The following is a 20,912-nucleotide window of genomic DNA, read 5'->3' on the forward strand; positions in this document are numbered from 1 at the left end:
CTTCCTGTATGGAATCAGTGGGTTTAAGGTTAAAATAGACTATGAGAAGCAGAAGGGTAGGAAGGTCTCTGAACAAGACAGGAGGGTCCGAACCTGGTGATCCTAGGAGCATTGTTCATAAGCAGACAAAGTACAGACCTAGAAGATATCAAGAGCAGCATTGAGGAATAGACTAGAGTCAAAACCTAGAGATATTCTGCACTGTGGCAAGGAGAAACGTTCACCCAAAGACACAGAATAAGAGGCCTCTAACCAGCCAAATCAGATCTGCTTTGCGCTGCAGAAGGGGCAATAACCCGAAACATGTGTCTGCACATGGAATTTCTGGTTTGGCTTCTTATCCTAAATCCTGTTTCATAGCTTTTGTTAAAGGTAGATATTGACTTTTAGGATTGTTATAACTAATAGGTAGCACCAGAATTGTTATTTTATTTCTGAAGAGGCTATTTGCATAGATATCTGAACCCCAACATTCAGGGGCAGACCAAAGATGAAACCAAGAAAATTTATCTGGAACACTATCCAGGGGTCGACTTGAAATAAACTTTTTGGAGCAAACAACAATGACAAAACCAAAAAAGCACTTGGCCAAAATTGAGATATTCCAGAAAGGGCAACCAAAAAGACTTTGAACAGAACTGGGGAGGCACCAGGAGCAGTGACCAAAAAAGACCTACATGTTAGACATTTATTTCCCGACTAGAAGGTGGCCCGATTCTACGCATCGGGTATTCTAGAATTTACGTATTGTGTAGTTCATGTATGATTTTTGTTATATATATATATATATATATATATATAGATAGATATAGATAGATGTTGTTGTGTGTAGTTACCAAGTGTTTGTGTAGGGCGCTGTACATGTTCTGGGTGTGGCGGGGGGTGAGAGCAGTGTTGTTTGTGTGTTGCGTTGTTTGTGGAGCGCTGTGTGTCTGTAGCGTTGTGTGTGTGTGTTGCGCGGTTTGTGTGTGTGTGGTGTGTTTTGGGGGGAGGTATGTTTTGTGCAATGTGTGTGTCGTGCGGTATGTGCGTATATTTGTGTGTGCAGCGTTGTCTGTGTGTGGGTGTCTGTGTAGGGCAGTTGTTTGTGGTTCCCAGTGTGTGTGTGTGGTGTGTTGTGCAGTGCGCACGCGCGCGTCTGTGTGTGTTGGGGGGAGGTGTGCACTCCCCATCGTGCTCCATCCCCTATGCTGCGCACCCCCCATCGTGCTACATCTCCCATCCTGCGCACTCCCAAACGTGCTCCATCCGCCATGCTGCGCACTCCCAAACGTGCTCCATCCCCTAAGCTGCGCACCCCCCATCGTGCTACATCTCCCATCCTGCGCACTCCCAAACGTGCTCCATCCGCCATGCTGCGCACTCCCAAACGTGCTCCATCCGCCATGCTGCGCCCTCCCCATCGTGCTCCATCCCCCATGCTGCGCACTCCCAAACGTGCTCCATCCGCCACGCTGCGCACTCCCCATCGTGCTCCATCTCCCATGCTGCGCACTCCCAAACGTGCTCCATCCGCCATGCTGCGCACTCCCAAACGTGCTCCATCCGCCATACTCCGCACTCCCCATCGTGCTCCATCCCCCATGCAGCGCACTCCCCATCATGCTCTATCCCCTATGGTGCGCACCCCCCATCGTGCTCCATCTCCCATGCTGCGCACTCCCAAACGTGCTCCATCCGCCATGCTGCGCACTCCCAAACGTGGTCCATCCGCCATGCTGCGCACTCCCAAACGTGGTCCATCCGCCATGCTGCGCACTCCCAAACGTGGTCCATCCGCCATACTCCGCACTCCCAAACGTGCTCCATCCCCCATGCTGCGCACTCCCAAACGTGCTCCATCCGCCATGCTGCGCACTCCCAAACGTGCTCCATCCGCCATGCTGCGCACTCCCAAACGTGCTCCATCCGCCATGCTGCGCACTCCCCATCGTGCTCCATCCGCCATGCTGCGCACTCCCCATCGTGCTCCATCTCCCATGCTGCGCACTCCCAAACGTGCTCCATCCGCCATGCTGCGCACTCCCAAACGTGCTCCATCCGCCAGGGCTGTATTTTGCCTTCGTGCTGCCCTAGGCACTTTAAGTGGTCGCGCCCCTTATTGACAACGTAAAACTGAGTTTTCGCACACGACATCTGTTTAAGGCAGATCTACTCTGTAAAACACTTTAAGGCTATGTGCGCACGTTGCGTACAGTTCACTGCAGAAATTTCTGCAGCGATCTGAAGAGCACATGTGCGCTTCTAATCGCTGCAGAAAATGTCCGTAGTGAGCGCCGATTCCATGCGCTCTGCCTGCAGCTCCTGCCATAGACAGAGCAGGAGCTGCCAGCAAAGCGCAGGAAAGAAGTGACATGTTACTTTTTTACGCAACGCTTCGGCAGTAGCCGAAGCGCTGCGCTCTAAAGCGCCATGTGCGCACGGCCCCTGCACAATCTCCATAGACTGTGCAGGGGACGCAGGACGCATGCAGTTACGCTGCGCTACAAAGCGCAGCGTAACTGCATGTATTTGCGCAACGTGCGCGCATAGCCTAAAAAGTATCAATGAGAAACGAAGTGCACTAACCCCCCCCCCCAATGGGGATCACCACGGGCACATCAAAACATAGCATGGGTATAAAATATTCCCACCACACCATCCCCACTTATATACTGTGACTGTCACACTGCCCCTAATAAACTACACACTGCCCTCTCTTATAAATTATACCCACCACACCTTCCTCAATTATGAAATATGATCTGCACATTGTCCTCACATCATGCTGCCCCCTCCTCACAATGTCCCATGCATGCTGCCCCCTCCTCACAATGTCCCATGCATGCTGCCCCCTCCTCACAATGTCCCATGCATGCTGCCCCCTCCTCACAATGTCCCATGCATGCTGCCCCCTCCTCACAATGTCCCATGCATGCTGCCCCCTCCTCACAATGTCCCATGCATGCTGCCCCCTCCTCACAATGTCCCATGCATGCTGCCCCCTCCTCACAATGTCCCATGCATGCTGCCCCCTCCTCACACTGTCCCATTCATGCTGCCCCCTCCTCACAGTGTCCCATGCATGCTGCCCCCTCCTCACAGTGTCCCATGCATGCTGCCCCCTCCTCACAATGTCCCATGCATGCTGCCCCCTCCTCAAATTGTACCATGCATGCTGCCCCCTCCTCACAATGTCCCCTGCATGCTGCCCCCTCCTCACAATGTCCCATGCATGCTGCCCCCTCCTCACAGTGTCCCATGCATGCTGCCCCCTCCTCACAATGTCCCATGCATGCTGCCCCCTCCTCACAATGTCCCATGCATGCTGCCCCTCCTCACAGTGTCCCATGCATGCTGCCCCCTCCTCACAATGTCCCATGCATGCTGCCCCCTCCTCACAGTGTCCCATGCATGCTGCCCCCTCCTCACAATGTCCCATGCATGCTGCCCCCTCCTCACAATGCCCCATGCATGCTGCCCCCTCCTCACAATGTCGCATGCATGCTGCTCCCTCCTAACAATGTCCCATGCATGCTGCCCCCTCCTCACAATGTCCCATGCATGCTGCCCCCTCCCCACAGTGTCCCATGCATGCTGCCCCCTCCTCACAGTGTCCCATGCATGCTGCCCCCTCCTCACAGTGTCCCATGCATGCTGCCCCCTCCTCACAATGTCCCATGCATGCTGCCCCCTCCTCAGTGTCCCATGCATGCTGCCCCCTCCTAACAATGTCCCATGCATGCTGCCCCCTCCTCACAGTGTCCCATGCATGCTGCCCCCTCCTCACAATGTCCCCTGCATGCTGCCCCCTCCTCACAATGTCCCATGCATGCTGCCCCCTCCTCACAATGCCCCATGCATGCTGCCCCCTCCTCACAATGCCCCATGCATGCTGCCCCCTCCTCACAATGTCCCATGCATGCTGCTCCCTCCTAACAATGTCCCATGCATGCTGCCCCCCTCCTCACGATGTCCCATGCATGCTGCTCCCTCCTAACAATGTCCCATGCATGCTGCCCCCTCCCCACAGTGTCCCATGCATGCTGCCCCCTCCTCACAGTGTCCCATGCATGCTGCCCCCTCCTCACAGTGTCCCATGCATGCTGCCCCCTCCTCACAATGTCCCATGCATGCTGCCCCCTCCTCACAGTGTCCCATGCATGCTGCCCCCTCCTCACAGTGTCCCATGCATGCTGCCCCCTCCTCACAGTGTCCCATGCATGCTGCCCCCTCCTCACAGTGTCCCATGCATGCTGCCCCCTCCTCACAATGTCCCATGCATGCTGCCCCCTCCTCACAGTGTCCCATGCATGCTGCCCCCTCCTCACAGTGTCCCATGCATGCTGCCCCCTCCTCACAGTGTCCCATGCATGCTGCCCCCTCCTCACAGTGTCCCATGCATGCTGCCCCCTCCTCACAGTGTCCCATGCATGCTGCCCCCTCCTCACAATGTCCCATGCATACTGCTCCCTCCTAACAATGTCCCATGCATGCTGCCCCTCCTCACAATGTCCCATGCATGCTGCTCCCTCCTAACAATGTCCCATGCATGCTGCTCCCTCCTCACAATGTCCCATGCATGCTGCTCCCTCCTCACAATGTCCCATGCATGCTGCTCCCTCCTAACAATGTCCCATGCATGCTGCTCCCTCCTAACAATGTCCCATGCATGCTGCCCCCTCCTCACAATGTCCCATGCATGCTGCCCCTCCTCACAGTGTCCCATGCATGCTGCCCCCTCCTCACAATGTCCCATGCATGCTGCCCCCTCCTCACAGTGTCCCATGCATGCTGCCCACTCCTCACAATGTCCCATGCATGCTGCTCCCTCCTAACAATGTCCCATGCATGCTGCCCCCTCCTCACAGTGTCCCATGCATGCTGCCCCCTCCTCACAGTGTCCCATGCATGCTGCCCCCTCCTCACAGTGTCCCATGCATGCTGCCCCCTCCTCACAGTGTCCCATGCATGCTGCCCCCTCCTCACAGTGTCCCATGCATGCTGCCCCCTCCTCACAGTGTCCCATGCATGCTGCCCCCTCCTCACAGTGTCCCATGCATGCTGCCCCCTCCTCACAGTGTCCCATGCATGCTGCCCCCTCCTCACAATATCCCATGCATACTGCTCCCTCCTAACAATGTCCCATGCATGCTGCCCCTCCTCACAATGTCCCATGCATGCTGCTCCCTCCTAACAATGTCCCATGCATGCTGCCCCTCCTAACAATGTCCCATGCATGCTGCTCCCTCCTAACAGTGTCCCATGCATGCTGCTCCCTCCTAACAATGTCCCATGCATGCTGCCCCCTCCTCACAATGTCCCATGCATGCTGCCCCTCCTCACAGTGTCCCATGCATGCTGCCCCCTCCTCACAGTGTCCCATGCATGCTGCCCCCTCCTCACAATGTCCCATGCATGCTGCTCCCTCCTAACAATGTCCCATGCATGCTGCCCCCTCCTCACAGTGTCCCATGCATGCTGCCCCCTCCTCACAGTGTCCCATGCATGCTGCCCCCTCCTCACAGTGTCCCATGCATGCTACCCCCTCCTCACAGTGTCCCAAGCATGCTGCCCCCTCCTCACAGTGTCCCATGCATGCTGCCCTCTCCTCACAGTGTCCCATGCATGCTGCCCCCTCCTCACAGTGTCCCATGCATGCTGCCCCCTCCTCAGTGTCCCATGCATGCTGCCCCCTCCTCACAGTGTCCCATGCATGCTGCCCCCTCCTCACAGTGTCCCATGCATGCTGCCCCCTCCTCACAATATCCCATGCATACTGCTCCCTCCTAACAATGTCCCATGCATGCTGCTCCCTCCTAACAATGCCCCATGCATGCTGCCCCCTCCTCACAATGTCCCATGCATGCTGCCCCCTCCTCAGTGTCCCATGCATGCTGCCCCCTCCTCAGTGTCCCATGCATGCTGCCCCCTCCTCACAATGTCCCATGCATGCTGCCCCCTCCTCTGTGTCCCATGCATGCTGCCCCCTCCTCACAGTGTCCCATGCATGCTGCCCACTCCTCACAATGTCCCATGCATGCTGCTCCCTCCTAACAATGTCCCATGCATGCTGCCCCCTCCTCACAGTGTCCCATGCATGCTGCCCCCTCCTCACAGTGTCCCATGCATGCTGCCCCCTCCTCACAGTGTCCCATGCATGCTGCCCCCTCCTCACAGTGTCCCATGCATGCTGCCCCCTCCTCACAGTGTCCCATGCATGCTGCCCACTCCTCACAATGTCCCATGCATGCTGCTCCCTCCTAACAATGTCCCATGCATGCTGCCCCCTCCTCACAATGTCCCATGCATGCTGCCCCCTCCTCACAGTGTCCCATGCATGCTGCCCCCTCCTCACAGTGTCCCATGCATGCTGCCCCCTCCTCACAGTGTCCCATGCATGCTGCCCCCTCCTCACAGTATCCCATGCATGCTGCCCTCTCCTCACAATGTCCCATGCATGCTGCCCCCTCCTCAGTGTCCCATGCATGCTGCCCCCTCCTCACAGTGTCCCATGCATGCTGCCCCCTCCTCACAGCGTCCCATGCATGCTGCCCCCTCCTCAGTGTCCCATGCATGCTGCCCCCTCCTCAGTGTCCCATGCATGCTGCCCCCTCCTCAATGTCCCATGCATGCTGCCCCTCCTCACAATGTCCCATGCATGCTGCCCCCTCCTCACAATGTCCCGTGTATGCTGCCCCCTCCTCACAGTGTCCCGTGCATGCTGCCCCTCTCCTTGAGCCCCTAATGCTGCCTTCCTCTTTTCCATAATGACACCTCCATGCTGCCCCATTCATCATACTAAGACCACCACACTAGCGCTTATGCTGAGACCCACACACACACACACACACACACACACTACCCCACTCTTGATATTGACTCCCCCTCCATTGTTCCACTCCATACTGAGCCCACACATGCTGCCCCTTCTCCATAATGAGCTCCCAATGCTGCCCCCCTCTTATTCTGAGTCCTTACACTCCCCCCCATCGATATTGTCATTGCTCTATCCCTCAACCCTTGTCCTCTGTCTCTAGCATTGGCCCCTCTCTCCCATTCCCCCAGCAGCAGCCTCTCTCCCCCCGCCTCCAGCAGCAGCCTCTCCCCCAGCATCAGCCTCTCTCCCCTCAGCCTCCCCCAGCATCAGCCTCTCTCCCCCCAGCCTCCCTCAGCATCAGCCTCCCTGCTCCCAGCTTACCCCAGCATCAACCTCTCTCCTCCCAGCCTCCCCCAGCATGAGCCTCCTCCAGCATCAGCCTCTCTCCTCCCAGCCTCCCCCAGCATGAGCCTCCTCCAGCATCAGCCTCTCTCCTCCCAGCCTCCCCCAGCATGAGCCTCCTCCAGCATCAGCCTCTCTCCTCCCAGCCTCCCCCAGCATGAGCCTCCTCCAGCATCAGCCTCTCTCCTCCCAGCCTCCCCCAGCATCAGCCTCCCTGCTCCCAGCATCAGCCTCCCTCCTCCCAGCCTCCCCCAGCATCAGCCTCCCTCCTCCCAGCCCCCCTCCTCCAAGCCTCCCCCAGCATCAGCCTCCCAGCCTCCCTGAGCATCAGCCTCCCTCCTCCAAGCCTCCCCCTCCCAGCCTCCCCCAGCATCAGCCTCTCTCCCCCAGCCTCCCACAGCATCAGCCTCCCTCCTCCCAGCCTCCCCCAGCATCAGCCTCCCTCCTCCCAGCCTCCCCCAGCATCAGCCTCCCTCCTTCCAGCCTCCCCCAGCATCATCCTCCCTCCTCCCAGCCTCCCCCAGCATCAGCCTCCCTCCTCCCAGCCTCCCCCAGCATCAGCCTCCCTTTTCCCAGCCTCCCCCAGCATCAGCCTCCCTCAGCAACAGCCTCCCCCAGCATCAGCCTCCCAGCCTCCCCCAGCATCAGCCTCCCTCCTCCCAGCCTCCCCCAGCATCAGCCTCCCTCCTCCCAGCCCCCCTCCTCCAAGCCTCCCCCAGCATCAGCCTCCCAGCCTCCCTGAGCATCAGCCTCCCTCCTCCAAGCCTCCCCCTCCCAGCCTCCCCCAGCATCAGCCTCTCTCCCCCAGCCTCCCACAGCATCAGCCTCCCTCCTCCCAGCCTCCCCCAGCATCAGCCTCCCTCCTCCCAGCCTCCCCCAGCATCAGCCTCCCTCCTTCCAGCCTCCCCCAGCATCATCCTCCCTCCTCCCAGCCTCCCCCAGCATCAGCCTCCCTCCTCCCAGCCTCCCCCAGCATCAGCCTCCCTTTTCCCAGCCTCCCCCAGCATCAGCCTCCCTCAGCAACAGCCTCCCCCAGCATCAGCCTCCCAGCCTCCCCCAGCATCAGCCTCCCGCCTCCCAGCCTCCCCCAGCATCAGCCTCCCGCCTCCCCCAGCATCAGCCTCTCTCCTCCCAGCCTCCCCCAGCATCAGCCTCTCGCCTCCCCCAGCATCAGCCTCTCTCCTCCCAGCCTATTCCAGCATCAGCCTCTCTCCTCCCAGCCTCCCACAGCATCAGCCTCCCTCCTCCCAGCCTCCCCCAGCATCAGCCTCCCTCCTCCCAGCCTCCCCCAGCATCAGCCTCTCTCCTCCCAGCCTCCCCCAGCATCAGCCTCTCGCCTCCCCCAGCATCAGCCTCTCTCCTCCCAGCCTCCCCCAGCATCAGCTTCTCTCCTCCTAGCCTCCCACAGCATCAGCCTCTCTCCTCCCAGCCTCCCACAGCATCAGCCTCTCTCCTCCCAGCCTCCCACAGCATCAGTCTCCCTCCTCCCAGCCTCCCCCAGCATCAGCCTCCCTCCTCCCAGCCTCCCCCAGCATCAGCCTCCCTCCTCCCAGCCTCCTCCCAGCATCAGCCTCCCTCCTCCCAGCATCAGCCTCCCTCCTCCCAGCCTCCCCCAGCATCAGCCTCCCTTCTCCCAGCCTCCCTCAGCATCAGCCTCCCTCAGCATCAGCCTCCCTCAGCATCAGCCTCCCTCTTCATCAGCCTCCCTCTTCATCAGCCTCCCTCTTCATCAGCCTCCCTCCTCATCAGCCTCCCCCTCCCCCTCCCAGCCTCCCCAAGCATCAGCCTCCCTCCTCCCAGCCTCCCTCAGCATCAGCCTCCCTCCTCCAAGCCTCACCTTCCCCCTCCCAGCCTCCCCCAGCATCAGCCTCTCTCCTCCCAGCCTCCCCCAGCCTCAGCCTCCCTCCTCCCAGCCTCCCCCAGCCTCAGCCTCCCTCCTCCCAGCCTCCCCCAGCCTCAGCCTCCCTCCTCCCAGCCTCCCCCAGCATCAGCCTCCCTCCTCCCAGCCTCCCCCAGCATCAGCCTCCCTCCTCCCAGCCTCCCCCAGCATCAGCCTCCCTCCTCCCTCAGTATCAGCCTCCCTCCTCCAAGCCTCCCTCAGCATCAGCTTCCCTCCTCCAAGCCTCACCCTCCCAGCTTCCCCCAGCATCAGCCTCTCTCCTCCCAGCTTCCCCCAGCATCAGCCTCCCTCCTCCCCCAGCATCAGCCTCCCTCCTCCCAGCCTCCCCCAGCATCAGCCTCCCTCCTCCCAGCCTCCCCCAGCATCAGCCTCCCTCCTCCCAGCCTCCCCCAGCATCAGCCTCCCTTCTCCCAGCCTCCCCCAGCATCAGCCTCCCTTCTCCCTGCCTCCCCCAGCATCAGCCTCCCTCCTCATCAGCCTCCCTCCTCATCAGCCTCCCTCATCCAAGCCTCCCCCTCTCCCTCCCAGCCTCCCCAAGCATCAGCCTCCCTCCTCCCAGCCTCCCTCAGCATCAGCCTCCCTCCTCCAAGCCTCACCTTCCCCCTCCCAGCCTCCCCCAGCCTCAGCCTCCCTCCTCCCAGCCTCCCCCAGCCTCAGCCTCCCTCCTCCCAGCCTCCCCCAGCCTCAGCCTCCCTCCTCCCAGCCTCCCCCAGCATCAGCCTCCCTCCTCCCAGCCTCCCCCAGCATCAGCCTTCCTACTCCCAGCTTCCCCCAGCATCAGCCTCCCTCCTCCCTCAGTATCAGCCTCCCTCCTCCAAGCCTCCCTCAGCATCAGCTTCCCTCCTCCAAGCCTCACCCTCCCAGCTTCCCCCAGCATCAGCCTCTCTCCTCCCAGCCTCCCTCCTCCCAGCCTCAGCCTCCCTCCTCCCAGCCTCCCCCAGCATCAGCCTTCCTCCTCCCAGCCTCCCCCAGCATCAGCCTTCCTCCTCCCAGCCTCCACCAGCATCAGCCTCCCTCCTCCCTCAGCATCAGCCTCCCTCCTCCAAGCCTCCCTCAGCATCAGCTTCCCTCCTCCAAGCCTCACCCTCCCAGCTTCCCCCAGCATCAGCCTCTCTCCTCCCAGCCTCCCCCAGCATCAGCCTCCCTCCTCCCTCAGCATCAGCCTCCCTCCTCCCTCAGCATCAGCCTCCCTCAGCATCAGCTTCCCTCCTCCAAGCCTCACCCTCCCAGCCTCACCCAGCATCAACCTCTCTCCTCCCAGCCTCCCCCAGCATCAGCCTCCCCCAGCCTCAGCCTCCCTCCTCCCCCAGCCTCAGCCTCCCTCCTCCAAGTCTCCCTCAGCATCAGCGTCCCTCCTCCAAGCCTCACCCTCCCCCTCCCAGCCTCCCCCAGCATCAGCCTCCCTCAGCATCAGCCTCCCTCAGCATCAGCCTCCCTCAGCATCAGCCTCCCCCTCCCAGCCTCCCCCAGAATCAGCCTCTCTTCTCCCAGCCTCCCCCCCAGCTTCAGCCTCTCTCTCCCCCCAGCCTCAGCCTCTCTCTCCCCCCAGCCTTAGCCTCTCTCTCCCCCCAGCCTTAGCCTCTCTCTCCCCCCAGCCTCCCCCCCAGCCTCAGCCTCTCTCCCCCCAGCCTCAGCCTCCCTCTCTTCCCAGACTCCCCCCAGCCTCAGCCTCTTTCTCTTCCCAGCCTCTCTCTCTTCCCAGCCTCCCCCCAGCCTCAGCCTCTCTCTCTTCCCAGCCTCCCCCCCAGCCTCAGCCTCTCTCTTCCCAGCCTCCCCCCAGTCTCAGTCTCTCTCTTCCCAGCTTCAGCCTCTCTCTCTTCCCAGCCTCCCCTCAGCCTCTCTCTTCCCAGCCTCTCTCTTTCCAGCCTCAGCCTCTCTCTCTTCCGAGCCTCCCCCCAGCCTCTCTCTCTTCCCAGTCTCCCTCTCTTCCCAGCCTCCCCCAGCCTCTCTCTCTTCCCAGCCTCCCCCAGCCTCAGCCTCTCTCCCCCCAGCCTCCCCTTGCATGATTACAGTGGACAAAAAAAGGCATCGCAATTTGCAACGATCATCAACTAACCTGTAAGGAGCCCATACATTCTAGGCTCTGCCTCTGCCTTACCTGCTCCTGTGCTCGCCGCCCTGCTCTGGCTGGCTCCTCTTCTGGCTTGCTCCAGCTGCAGACGCGTCCTCCTCCGCGGCGTGTGTCATCTGCAGGATTGGATGCTGCAGCACGGGGCAGTGAGCTGATTGTCGCGCCCGCGCGCCTCTGACCCCGGAAGTGCAGGCCATGGAACTTCCGGGGTTAGTCAGCTCACTATGCCTGGCGCCCGCCATGTATTTAAATAGACAGCAGAAGTGCGCCTGTCCTCCCCCCCCCCCCCCCCCTGGAACACAGCCGAGTGTAACAGAGGGAGGGACGGAAGGCGGGGATGTAAAAAAAAAAAAAATAAAACTTTATATATATATTTTTTTTTTTTTTATTTTTTTTTTTTTTTTTTTGCTGCCAGAAAGTGCCGCCCCTCGCAACGTGCCGCCCTAGGCACGGGACCACGGGTGCCTAGTGGCAAATACGGCCCTGCCATCCGCCATGCTGCGCACTCCCAAACGTGCTCCATCCGCCATACTCCGCACTCCCCATCGTGCTCCATCCCCCATGCAGCGCACTCCCCATCGTGCTCCATCCCCTATGTTGCGCACCCCCCATCGTGCTCCATCTCCCATGCTGCGCACTCCCAAACGTGCTCCATCCGCCATGCTGCGCACTCCCAAACGTGGTTCATCCGCCATGCTGCGCACTCCCAAACATGCTCCATCCGCCATACTCCGCACTCCCCATCGTGCTGCATCCCCCATGCTGCGCACTCCCAAACGTGCTCCATCCGCCATGCTGCGCACTCCCAAACGTGCTCCATCCGCCATGCTGCGCACTCCCAAACGTGCTCCATCCAAACGTGCTCCATCCGCCATGCTGCGCACTCCCAAACGTGCTTCATCCGCCATGCTGCGCACTCCCAAACGTGCTCCATCCGCCATGCTGCGCCAGCATCAGCCTCTCTACCCGCAGCATCAGCCTCTCTGCCCGCAGCATCAGCCTCTGTCCTCCCAGCATCAGCCTCTGTCCTCCCAGCATCAGCCTCTCTCCCCGCAGCATCAGCCTCTCTCCCCGCAGCATCAGCCTCTCTGTCCCCAGCATCAGCCTCTCTGTCCCCAGCATCAGCCTCTCTGTCCCCAGCATCAGCCTCTCTGTCCCCAGCATCAGCCTCTCTGTCCCCAGCATCAGCCTCTCTGTCCCCAGCATCAGCCTCTCTGTCCCCAGCATCAGCCTCTCTGTCCCCAGCATCAGCCTCTCTGTCCCCAGCATCAGCCTCTCTGTCCCCAGCATCAGCCTCTCTCATCCTAGCATCAGCCTCTCTGTCCCCAGCATCAGCCTCTCCATCCCAGCCTTCCCCAGCATCAGCCTCTCCATCCCAGCCTTCCCCAGGATCAGCCTCTCTCCTCCCAGCCTCCTCCAGCACGCCATGCTCCTGCTCTGCCGACACTCACACACCCGATCGCATACACTCACGCACACACACATTGACGATATTGCACATACGCGCTCATACTCACAACATCCGGAGATACCACATGCTTCTGGCCATGTGATCCTCCGGCAGGTCCTGGAAGGTCACAACAGCACAGTATCGAGGCCGAGAAGCAAGCGATATCGCCGGATACTGTGAGTGTGTGGATGCGATGTGATGTATGTGTGATGTATGTGTGTGGTGTGTGTGAGGTGTGTGTGAGAGTGAGTGTGTGCCGGTGTACACTGTTAACTCTGATACACATCGGGTAACCAAGGGACCTTAGTTACCCGATGTGTATAATGGTTAACAGCGTTCACGGGCTCCGTGAAGATCCCAGCATCGCAAGGTTATGTCTGGCGCTGCTGGGATCGTGACGGAGCCGGTGTAGAAGCAAGCGATATCCCAGGATGTTGTGAGTGTGTGGATGTGATGTGTGAGGTGTGTGTGAGAGTGAGTGTGATCTGATGTGTGTGTGTGTACTCACCTGGGAGTCGGAGCTACGTGTCAGTTGGGCAAGAGCGAGCATGCATTGTGTGAGGGGGGCGGGGCCTGCAGAGTGCCGGGGCGAGAGGCCAATCCGTGTGGGGGGCGGGGCCATGGCGAGCCCAGCGGCCAATCAGCTTTGTGTCACCGTAAGGACACAATTTTGGAGCATGACAGACAGACAGACACAGACAGACAGACAGACACAGACAGACAGACAGACACAGACAGACAGACAGACACAGACAGACAGACACAGACAGACAGACACAGACAGACAGACACAGACAGACAGACAGACACAGACAGACAGACAGACAGACACAGACAGACACAGACAGACACAGACAGACACAGACAGACAGACACAGACAGACACAGACAGACACAGACAGACACAGACAGACACAGACAGACAGACAGAATAAGGCAATTATATATATAGATTCATTTTTTGTGTCTTCTCTCTTTTGTTGTTTTGACGGTAGTATTGGCTAGCTTCACCAAAATTGCCAGAGCTGGGGTGGGACGAGATGTCCACTTTAAGTGAGATAAATTTTCCCAGAAATGTACTCCAGCCATTGACTGGTATGCTTTTTGTTATCTTGATGGGTATTCATTTACATTAGTGTACCTGGTGTAGACGCCGGTCCCAGAGTGTAAATCACTAGAGAAAGCTCTGGCATGAAGTGCACCAGGAATATTGGGATATTTGAGCAAAGGATGTGTAAAGAATAATTATTTGCAAAATTGTAATTTGTATTGGCTTTATATGAAATCTGAATATAGATTATAATATTACTTATTCCATTATGACCATTGTTGGTTGGGTAAATTGCAAATTGCAGTGTCTGTCCGGGGTGGAGTGGGGGGAAAGCACTCTTACAGTGCTGGGCAGCCCGCCTGAGCTAATAGTATGGGCATCATCAATATGCTGTAAGCCGGACACTGTGCATCACCCGAACTTGCGTGTCTGGCACCCTATGCAATCCTCATCTGTGTGCATTTTGTCACATGGTGATTGGCTAAACACCACCATCACTCTGACACTTCACTCTATGCCTCCTTTGGTGTTTTTGAGTTACACCGAGCGGCTCAGGCGTTGACCAGCTGTGTTCTCATTAGTGATTGGGCTTGCAGGAGTTAATTTCTGCTAGCCTGCTGGTTACCTCTTGGATCACATGTTGTAGGAGACCTATCACAGTCACTCCCTGCCTTTTTAAGATGATGGAGCTTGTCTTCCCATGCCAAATATAGCTTTTGCTGCACCAGTCCATGTGCTGTTGTAGTTGTATCCCAGTCCTGCCAGTGATTGTATTACTTAGTGCGTGGAGCTGTTGTGGAGTTCTCCCATTGTCTTGTTATTTTACTCCTAAGCTCTTTTTGTCTTATACCTCTGTCTGTGTGTGCTGTGAGATAGCTATCTGGTTTCCCCTGTTTGTCTATTTCAGTTGGATTTATGACTCCTGCCCTGGGCCTCCCCACCCCAGGGATTGAGGAGAGGGGGTGTAAGATCAGGGCTGGTCAGGAACAGGGCAAGGAAGGCAGCCCAAATATCCTCACCATTAGAGCTAACACTGGGTTTAGGGATAGCGAGGGTCCCTTATCCTTAGGGCCAGTCTAGGGGCCCCTCTCGCCTGCTCTCCACCTACAGCGTTACACATTTATAACACTAGACAACATCCCCTCCATGAATTGAGGGTTTATGGGGGGTTGTTTCATCAGTATTTTTCACCTGTGCTGCCCCCACATTTATCATGGGGGTCTGCTGCAACCTCTAGTGCTTTTGCATTGTGATCTGGTGTTTGTAAAGAGGGCTGCCTTTTTTTCCTCTGCTGTTTTTTACTGTGACTTCTGACACTGCTCTACTAATGCGTTCTAATAACGCATTGAATTTCTGTTATATAAGTACAAATGGAAAGCTCAGGTAAGTGCTGCTCTCCTGAACACCATCTAAAGTCTAAAAGAATGAAACCCATTGTATAAAATACACGTAATGCTTTTCTAGATACAAGAGGACTTGGTAAATGCTTGTGAGTGTCTAAACCTCCCTTTATATAACCATGTCATGGACGAATGTTCAATTTCAATTGTATCTTCATTTTTTTTTGGTTTGTAAAGTTTATTTCTTGCATAGAGATGAGCGAACCCGCAGATGTTCGGGTCTGGTGGGTCCGGCCGGACTTAAGTCTAGTTTGGGACCACACTTGAACCCAAACATCTGCCTGGATGCCGAACCCCATATAAGTATATGGGGACCCGAACAGCTTGTAAAATATAAGGGTTAAAGCCGCAAAATATACTTGACGAGCTGACTGTAACACTACTTCAGGGTCCGCTCATCAGTCCTCATACATATTCACTGCTTTCCCCGCCCACTGGTGGCTCTGATTGGCTGCCAGTAGACCACGCCCATACTCTCTCTAACAGCGCCTGTGATTGGTTGAAATCACAGGCGCTGTCTGCGTTCTTATAGTGGAGGGTAAAATAAATAAAAATGGCGTAGGGCTTCCCCTATAGTGATACCAGCAAAAATAAAGTCACGGCTATAGGCTGTCACTCCCAGCCATAGGCTTTTCATGGCTGTGTATCAAAATAAGAGGAACTGCATGCAGCTTTTTTTTTTTTTTTCTGTTAAATAAAAATTATTGAAATAGTTTAAAAACAACCGACGTGTGGTCCCCCCAATTTTGATACTGAGCCAAGATAAAGCTTAAAGCTGACAGCTGGGGGCTGGTATTCTCAGGTTGGGGAAGTCCATGATTGTTGGGACCCCCCAGGCTAAGGGGTATTTTACACGCTGCGACATTGCATCCGAAATATCGACGGGGTCACGTCGTTAGTGATGCACATCCGGGGCCGGTAACGACATCGCAACGTGGAAATCCTTTGTGCGACGATAAACGATCGCAAATGCGTCGAAAATCGGTGATCTGTGTAGCGTCGGTCATTTTCATAATGTCGGGTCGACCACAGGTACGATGTTGTTTGTCGTTCCTGCAGGTCCACACATCGCTGTGTGTAAACCCGCAGGAGCAACAAACATCTCCTTACCTGCGTCCCGACGGCAATGTGGAAGGGAGAAGGTGGGCGGGATGTTATGTCTCGCTCATCTCCGCCCCTCCGCTTCTATTGGCCGGCCGATTGGTGATGTCGCTGTGATGCCGAACGTCCCTCCCCCTTGAGGGAGGGATTGTTCGGCAGTCACAGCGACGACGCCAACCAGGTAAGTGCGTGTGACGCTGCCGTAGCGATAATGTTCGCTACGGCAGCAAACACATGATATCGCACACACGACAGGGGCGGGTGCTTACACACTCGATATCGCTAGCAATTGCTAGCGATGTCGTAGCGTGTAAAGCCCGCTTAAGAGTTGTCTACTACATATTTCGGGAGTCACAGCGACGTCGCCGAGCAGGTATGTGCGTGTGACGCTGCCGTAGCGATAATGTTCGCTATGGCAGCAATCACCACATATCGCATGTGCGACGGGGGCGGGTGCTATCACGCTCGGCATTGCTAGCCGATGCTAGCGATGTCGCAACGTGTAAAGTACCCCTAAGAGTAGCAGCCTGCAGCTGCCTCGGAATTGTCGCATCCGTTAGATGCAACAATCCCGGCGCTTTACCCGACTCTTCCTGCCCTGGTGCGGTGACAATCTGGGTAAATGGGGTTATTGACAGTGCACAACTGTTATCAAGCCCAGAATTAGTGATGGATCGAGGTCTATCAGACCCTTCCATAGTTAATCCTATAAGTCAAAAGAAATAAACACAAACACCGAGAAAAATCCTTTATTTGAAATAAAATACAGAACCCTCTTTACCCTCTTTATTAAAAAACCTGTGAAGTTCTGTCATAATCCACACGACGGTCCTGGCTCTGCTACATCCGATCCTGGAGAGATCAAAAACATGTCCAATCTCTCCAGGCTCTGGGAAACACTGACAAGGGGGACATGGCTGGCAGCAGTGATGTCACTCAGTTCACCGGGGGTCATACCTGAGTTCCCACGGTGATCTGAGTATCGCACTCTGGCTTAAAGTGAAGTGCCATGTCCCGCACCCCACCAGCCGCAGCCGAGGGACAGGGAGTGTGCAGCAACCTCGCACTCCCGCACTCCTGGCTTCCACTGTCACTGTTAAAGGGCTGGCGGGGCATGGCCCCGCACTTTAACACTGACAGTGCTACCTGTGCGGAGCGGGTGCAGGGCAGCCCCGCACTTTCCTCCCCTGGGCCAGCACTAGCAATGTTAAAGAGCTGGCAAAGTGTGAGGCCATGCCCCGCACCTCATCAGTAATAGGGCTGGCATGGGGGAGGGGGGTTCGAGGCTGCTCCGAACTCCCTGACCCATGGCTGGCACTGGCAGTGTTTAAAGGCTGGTGGGGTGCGGAGCACAGCCGCACACTTTAAGCCTGAGTGCGGTGCTCAGGTCACATAAGGTCATACTGTTCGAACCCGGGAATGACCTCCAGTGAACTGAGTGATGTCACTGCTGCCTGCCAGGTCCCCTTTTTCAGTGTTTCCTGGAGCCTGGAGAGATCGGACATGTTCTTGGTCTCTCCAGGCACGGATGTAGCAGAGTCAGGACCGTTGTGGGATGTTGTGTGGATTATGGCGGAACTTCAAGGGTCCTTTCAGGGTTAATAAAGAGGGGAAAGAGGATGCTACTTTGCACAGTGTCCATAAATGTGTCCCACTAATAATATGTATTTTCCAAATTCTTATATTTTTCTGATAATAATTTTTCTTTCTGTATTTGCTCTAGGCAAGATTTTATGCTCCCACCACCATTTTTATTGATGAAATAGATTCAATCTGTAGTCGTAGAGGAACGTCAGATGAACATGAAGCCAGCCGAAGGGTCAAGTCAGAACTGCTTATACAAATGGATGGTATGATATGTCTAATGTTGTTTTAAAAAAAACCTTTGAATGTCTAAAATTTGCCAAAAAGGCGATATTTACACTGCCCTACAATATGGTAATAATCGGTGGGTGAGAGATTGGTATTGCACTCACCTATTAGTCGAAGTATAAAAACATATCGTGGGATTGTCCCCCACACCCTGAGAACCAGTGGCTGCCGGTCTGGTGACCTGTAGCAATCCTCCAGTGGTTTTCTAGCAGATAATAGGTAGAGAGCAATCCCCGGTGGGTGATGCCTGTTGCTTTCGCTGTGTGAATGGGTGGACTATCCGGCGGGGAAACACTATATCCCGCAGATCTGCTAAAATATTTTTTTTAATATCCTAAAAACTGTATATCTCAGATCGAAGTTCTCTTGCCTTGTCCATGTATGGTTTGTCATAGGATGTACCATAGACAGATAATGGAGGAGGCTGACGTGAAGAAATCCTACCAATGGCTGGAGAAAGCTGGACTTCAGGACAGCACAGAGGCACTAATCATAGCAGCACAAGAGCAGGCGCTAAGTACCAGATCCATAGAAGCAGGGATCTACCACACAAGACAAGACCCAAGATGCAGACTATGTAAAGAAACCACAGAAACAATCCAACATATAGTGGCAGGATGCAAAATGCAAGCAGGAACAGCGTACACCGAACGCCACAACCAAGTAGCAGGAATTATATACAGGAATATCTGTACAGCATATAGCCTAAGTCCCCCTACATTCAGGTGGGAGACCCCAGAAAAAGTGGTGGAGAATGAAAGGGCTTAAATCCTGTGGAACTTCAAGATCCAGACGGATAAGCAAGTGGTAGCTAACCAACCAAATATTGTGAGAGTAGACAAGGATCAGAAGACAGCAATGATAATAGATGTGGCAGTGCCGAACGACAGTAACATCAGAAAGAAGGAATATGAGAAGCTGGAGAAATACCAGGGCCTTAAAGAACAACTGAAGAAGATGTGGAAGGTGAAGGTAACAGTGATTCCAGTGGTGATAGGAGCCCTTAGAGCAGAGATCACTAAGTTGGAAAAATGGCTGCAACAGATTCCAGGAGCAACTTCTGAACTCTCTGTCCAGAAAAGCGCAGTGCTGGGAACAACTAAGATCCTGCGCAGAACCCTCAAACTCCCAGGCCTCTGGTAGAGGACCCGAGAATGAGGAAAGGACAAATAACCACCCACAGGGGTGAGAAGGTAGTTATATATACCGTATGTATGTATGTATGTGTACAGAGAGGCAGCCGGCCTCCAGGACAGAGAGGCAGCCGGCACCGACAGGCTGCCCGCATGCAGCCACAGGCACCCGGATAAGCTATATTCTGATTTTAAGACGCACCCCTCATTTTCCTCCCACATTTTTGGGAGGAAAAGTGCGTCTTATAATCAGAAAAATACAGTATCCATGAAAGAGAAAATTATTGATCAGTTGGGACCACCAGAACATTGTCACTTGTGGGAACGGGGATTCATAACCTTTCCTGTAGCTAGTCTATTTTTATTTTATTTTTTTTTACTTTTTGAGCAACCCCTTTTAAATAAGAGTTGTCCACTACATTATTATATTAAAAATGGGCCCATGGAGGAGTCATAGCAAAAATAAACCAATACCTATCGGACCCTTCCTCTTCTTTGTACCGCTGCCTGTGTCCCTCATCAATCTTTTAGCTCGTTCTTCCGTCCCTGTTGTAACATCACCACTACAATCGATCAGTGGCCATTGATTTACTGTAGTGGTCACATGAAGACCTCACCAGTAGAGAAATCAAAGAGACTAGCCAGGGAAATGGGCAGTGATGTGGAGGAATAATGGCAGTACAGTAAGTGAGTATGTATTCTTTTTTTATTTTAAGACCACCAGAACCCTATTGTGTATATATAATAATGTGTGGAGGACAACCTCTTTAATGTAACCATGACTATTAAAGAGGACCAACCACCAGGATTTTTCTATATAAACTAAATCCAGTGCTGTACTGGCACTATCATGCTGATTCTATACATACCTTTAGTTGTGAGATCGGATGTATAATTTCTGAAATACAGGCAAGTAAATTTTGTGACATGCACTGTTACTTGATTGATAGCAGCTACAGAATATCTAGTAGGTGGTTCGGCTTTTGCTAGTTATTCCTGCCCCTGAGTGACTGCCTGTCCTTTTGTCTTTCCTCCCCCTGTAATAAGAGACAGGGGGAGGAAGGACAGGCAGGCAGACGGGGGAGGGAATAACTGGCAAATCCAGACCCACCTATTAGATATTCTGCAGCACCTATCAATCAAGTAACAGTGTATTTCAAAAACTTTACTTGCCTGTATTTCAGAAACTATACATCCGATCTCACAACTAAAGGTATGTATAGAATTGACATTATAGTGCCAGTATAGCACTGGTTTTAGTTTATATAGGAAAATCCTGGTGGATGGTTCTCTTTAAGTATTATAAAAAAAAACATTGGCTAAGGAGTTAAAGGACTTTTTTTCACAATTCTTCTATATTGTTTGTAAATGGCAATGATTTGGTTAGATTTATCATCTTCTGGATGTAATTCTGACCAACTTTCCCGGAACATCCAGAAAGCTCTTGGAATTGAAAGACCTGGAAGAGTTAACAGATTTTCCAGCCCCTGCCATGCCTCCCCAAACCTCCCGGAAATCAGCAACTCCAGAAGCTTTCATTGGGTATAGACTCAAAAAGGGGGTTGATTGTGGCTAAAACCATATACCACCCAGACATTTTCGAAGGCTGGATACTTTCTTTCATTGTTGTTGTTGTTGTTTTTGCTGTAGCTGTTTGTTGTTGTTGTTGCTGTTGCTGTTGTTGTTGTTGTGATACTTTTTCATTGTTGTTGTTAATAATAATAATAATTATT

General features: G+C 54.9%; 1 protein-coding gene across 1 annotated transcript in view; it reads left to right on the forward strand.

The window, feature by feature from the left end:
* The window catches only part of KATNAL1 (katanin catalytic subunit A1 like 1), a 217,113-nt gene that overhangs the window by 143,931 nt on the left and 52,270 nt on the right, over positions 1 to 20,912 (forward strand). The window contains exon 8 of the mRNA XM_075334619.1: positions 17,898 to 18,024. Coding sequence (XP_075190734.1) covers positions 17,898 to 18,024 — 127 coding nt within the window. The remainder of the gene's footprint in view (positions 1 to 17,897; positions 18,025 to 20,912) is intronic.

Source organism: Anomaloglossus baeobatrachus, chromosome 2 (genome assembly GCF_048569485.1).
Source record: "Anomaloglossus baeobatrachus isolate aAnoBae1 chromosome 2, aAnoBae1.hap1, whole genome shotgun sequence".
NCBI classification, from domain to species: domain Eukaryota; kingdom Metazoa; phylum Chordata; class Amphibia; order Anura; family Aromobatidae; genus Anomaloglossus; species Anomaloglossus baeobatrachus.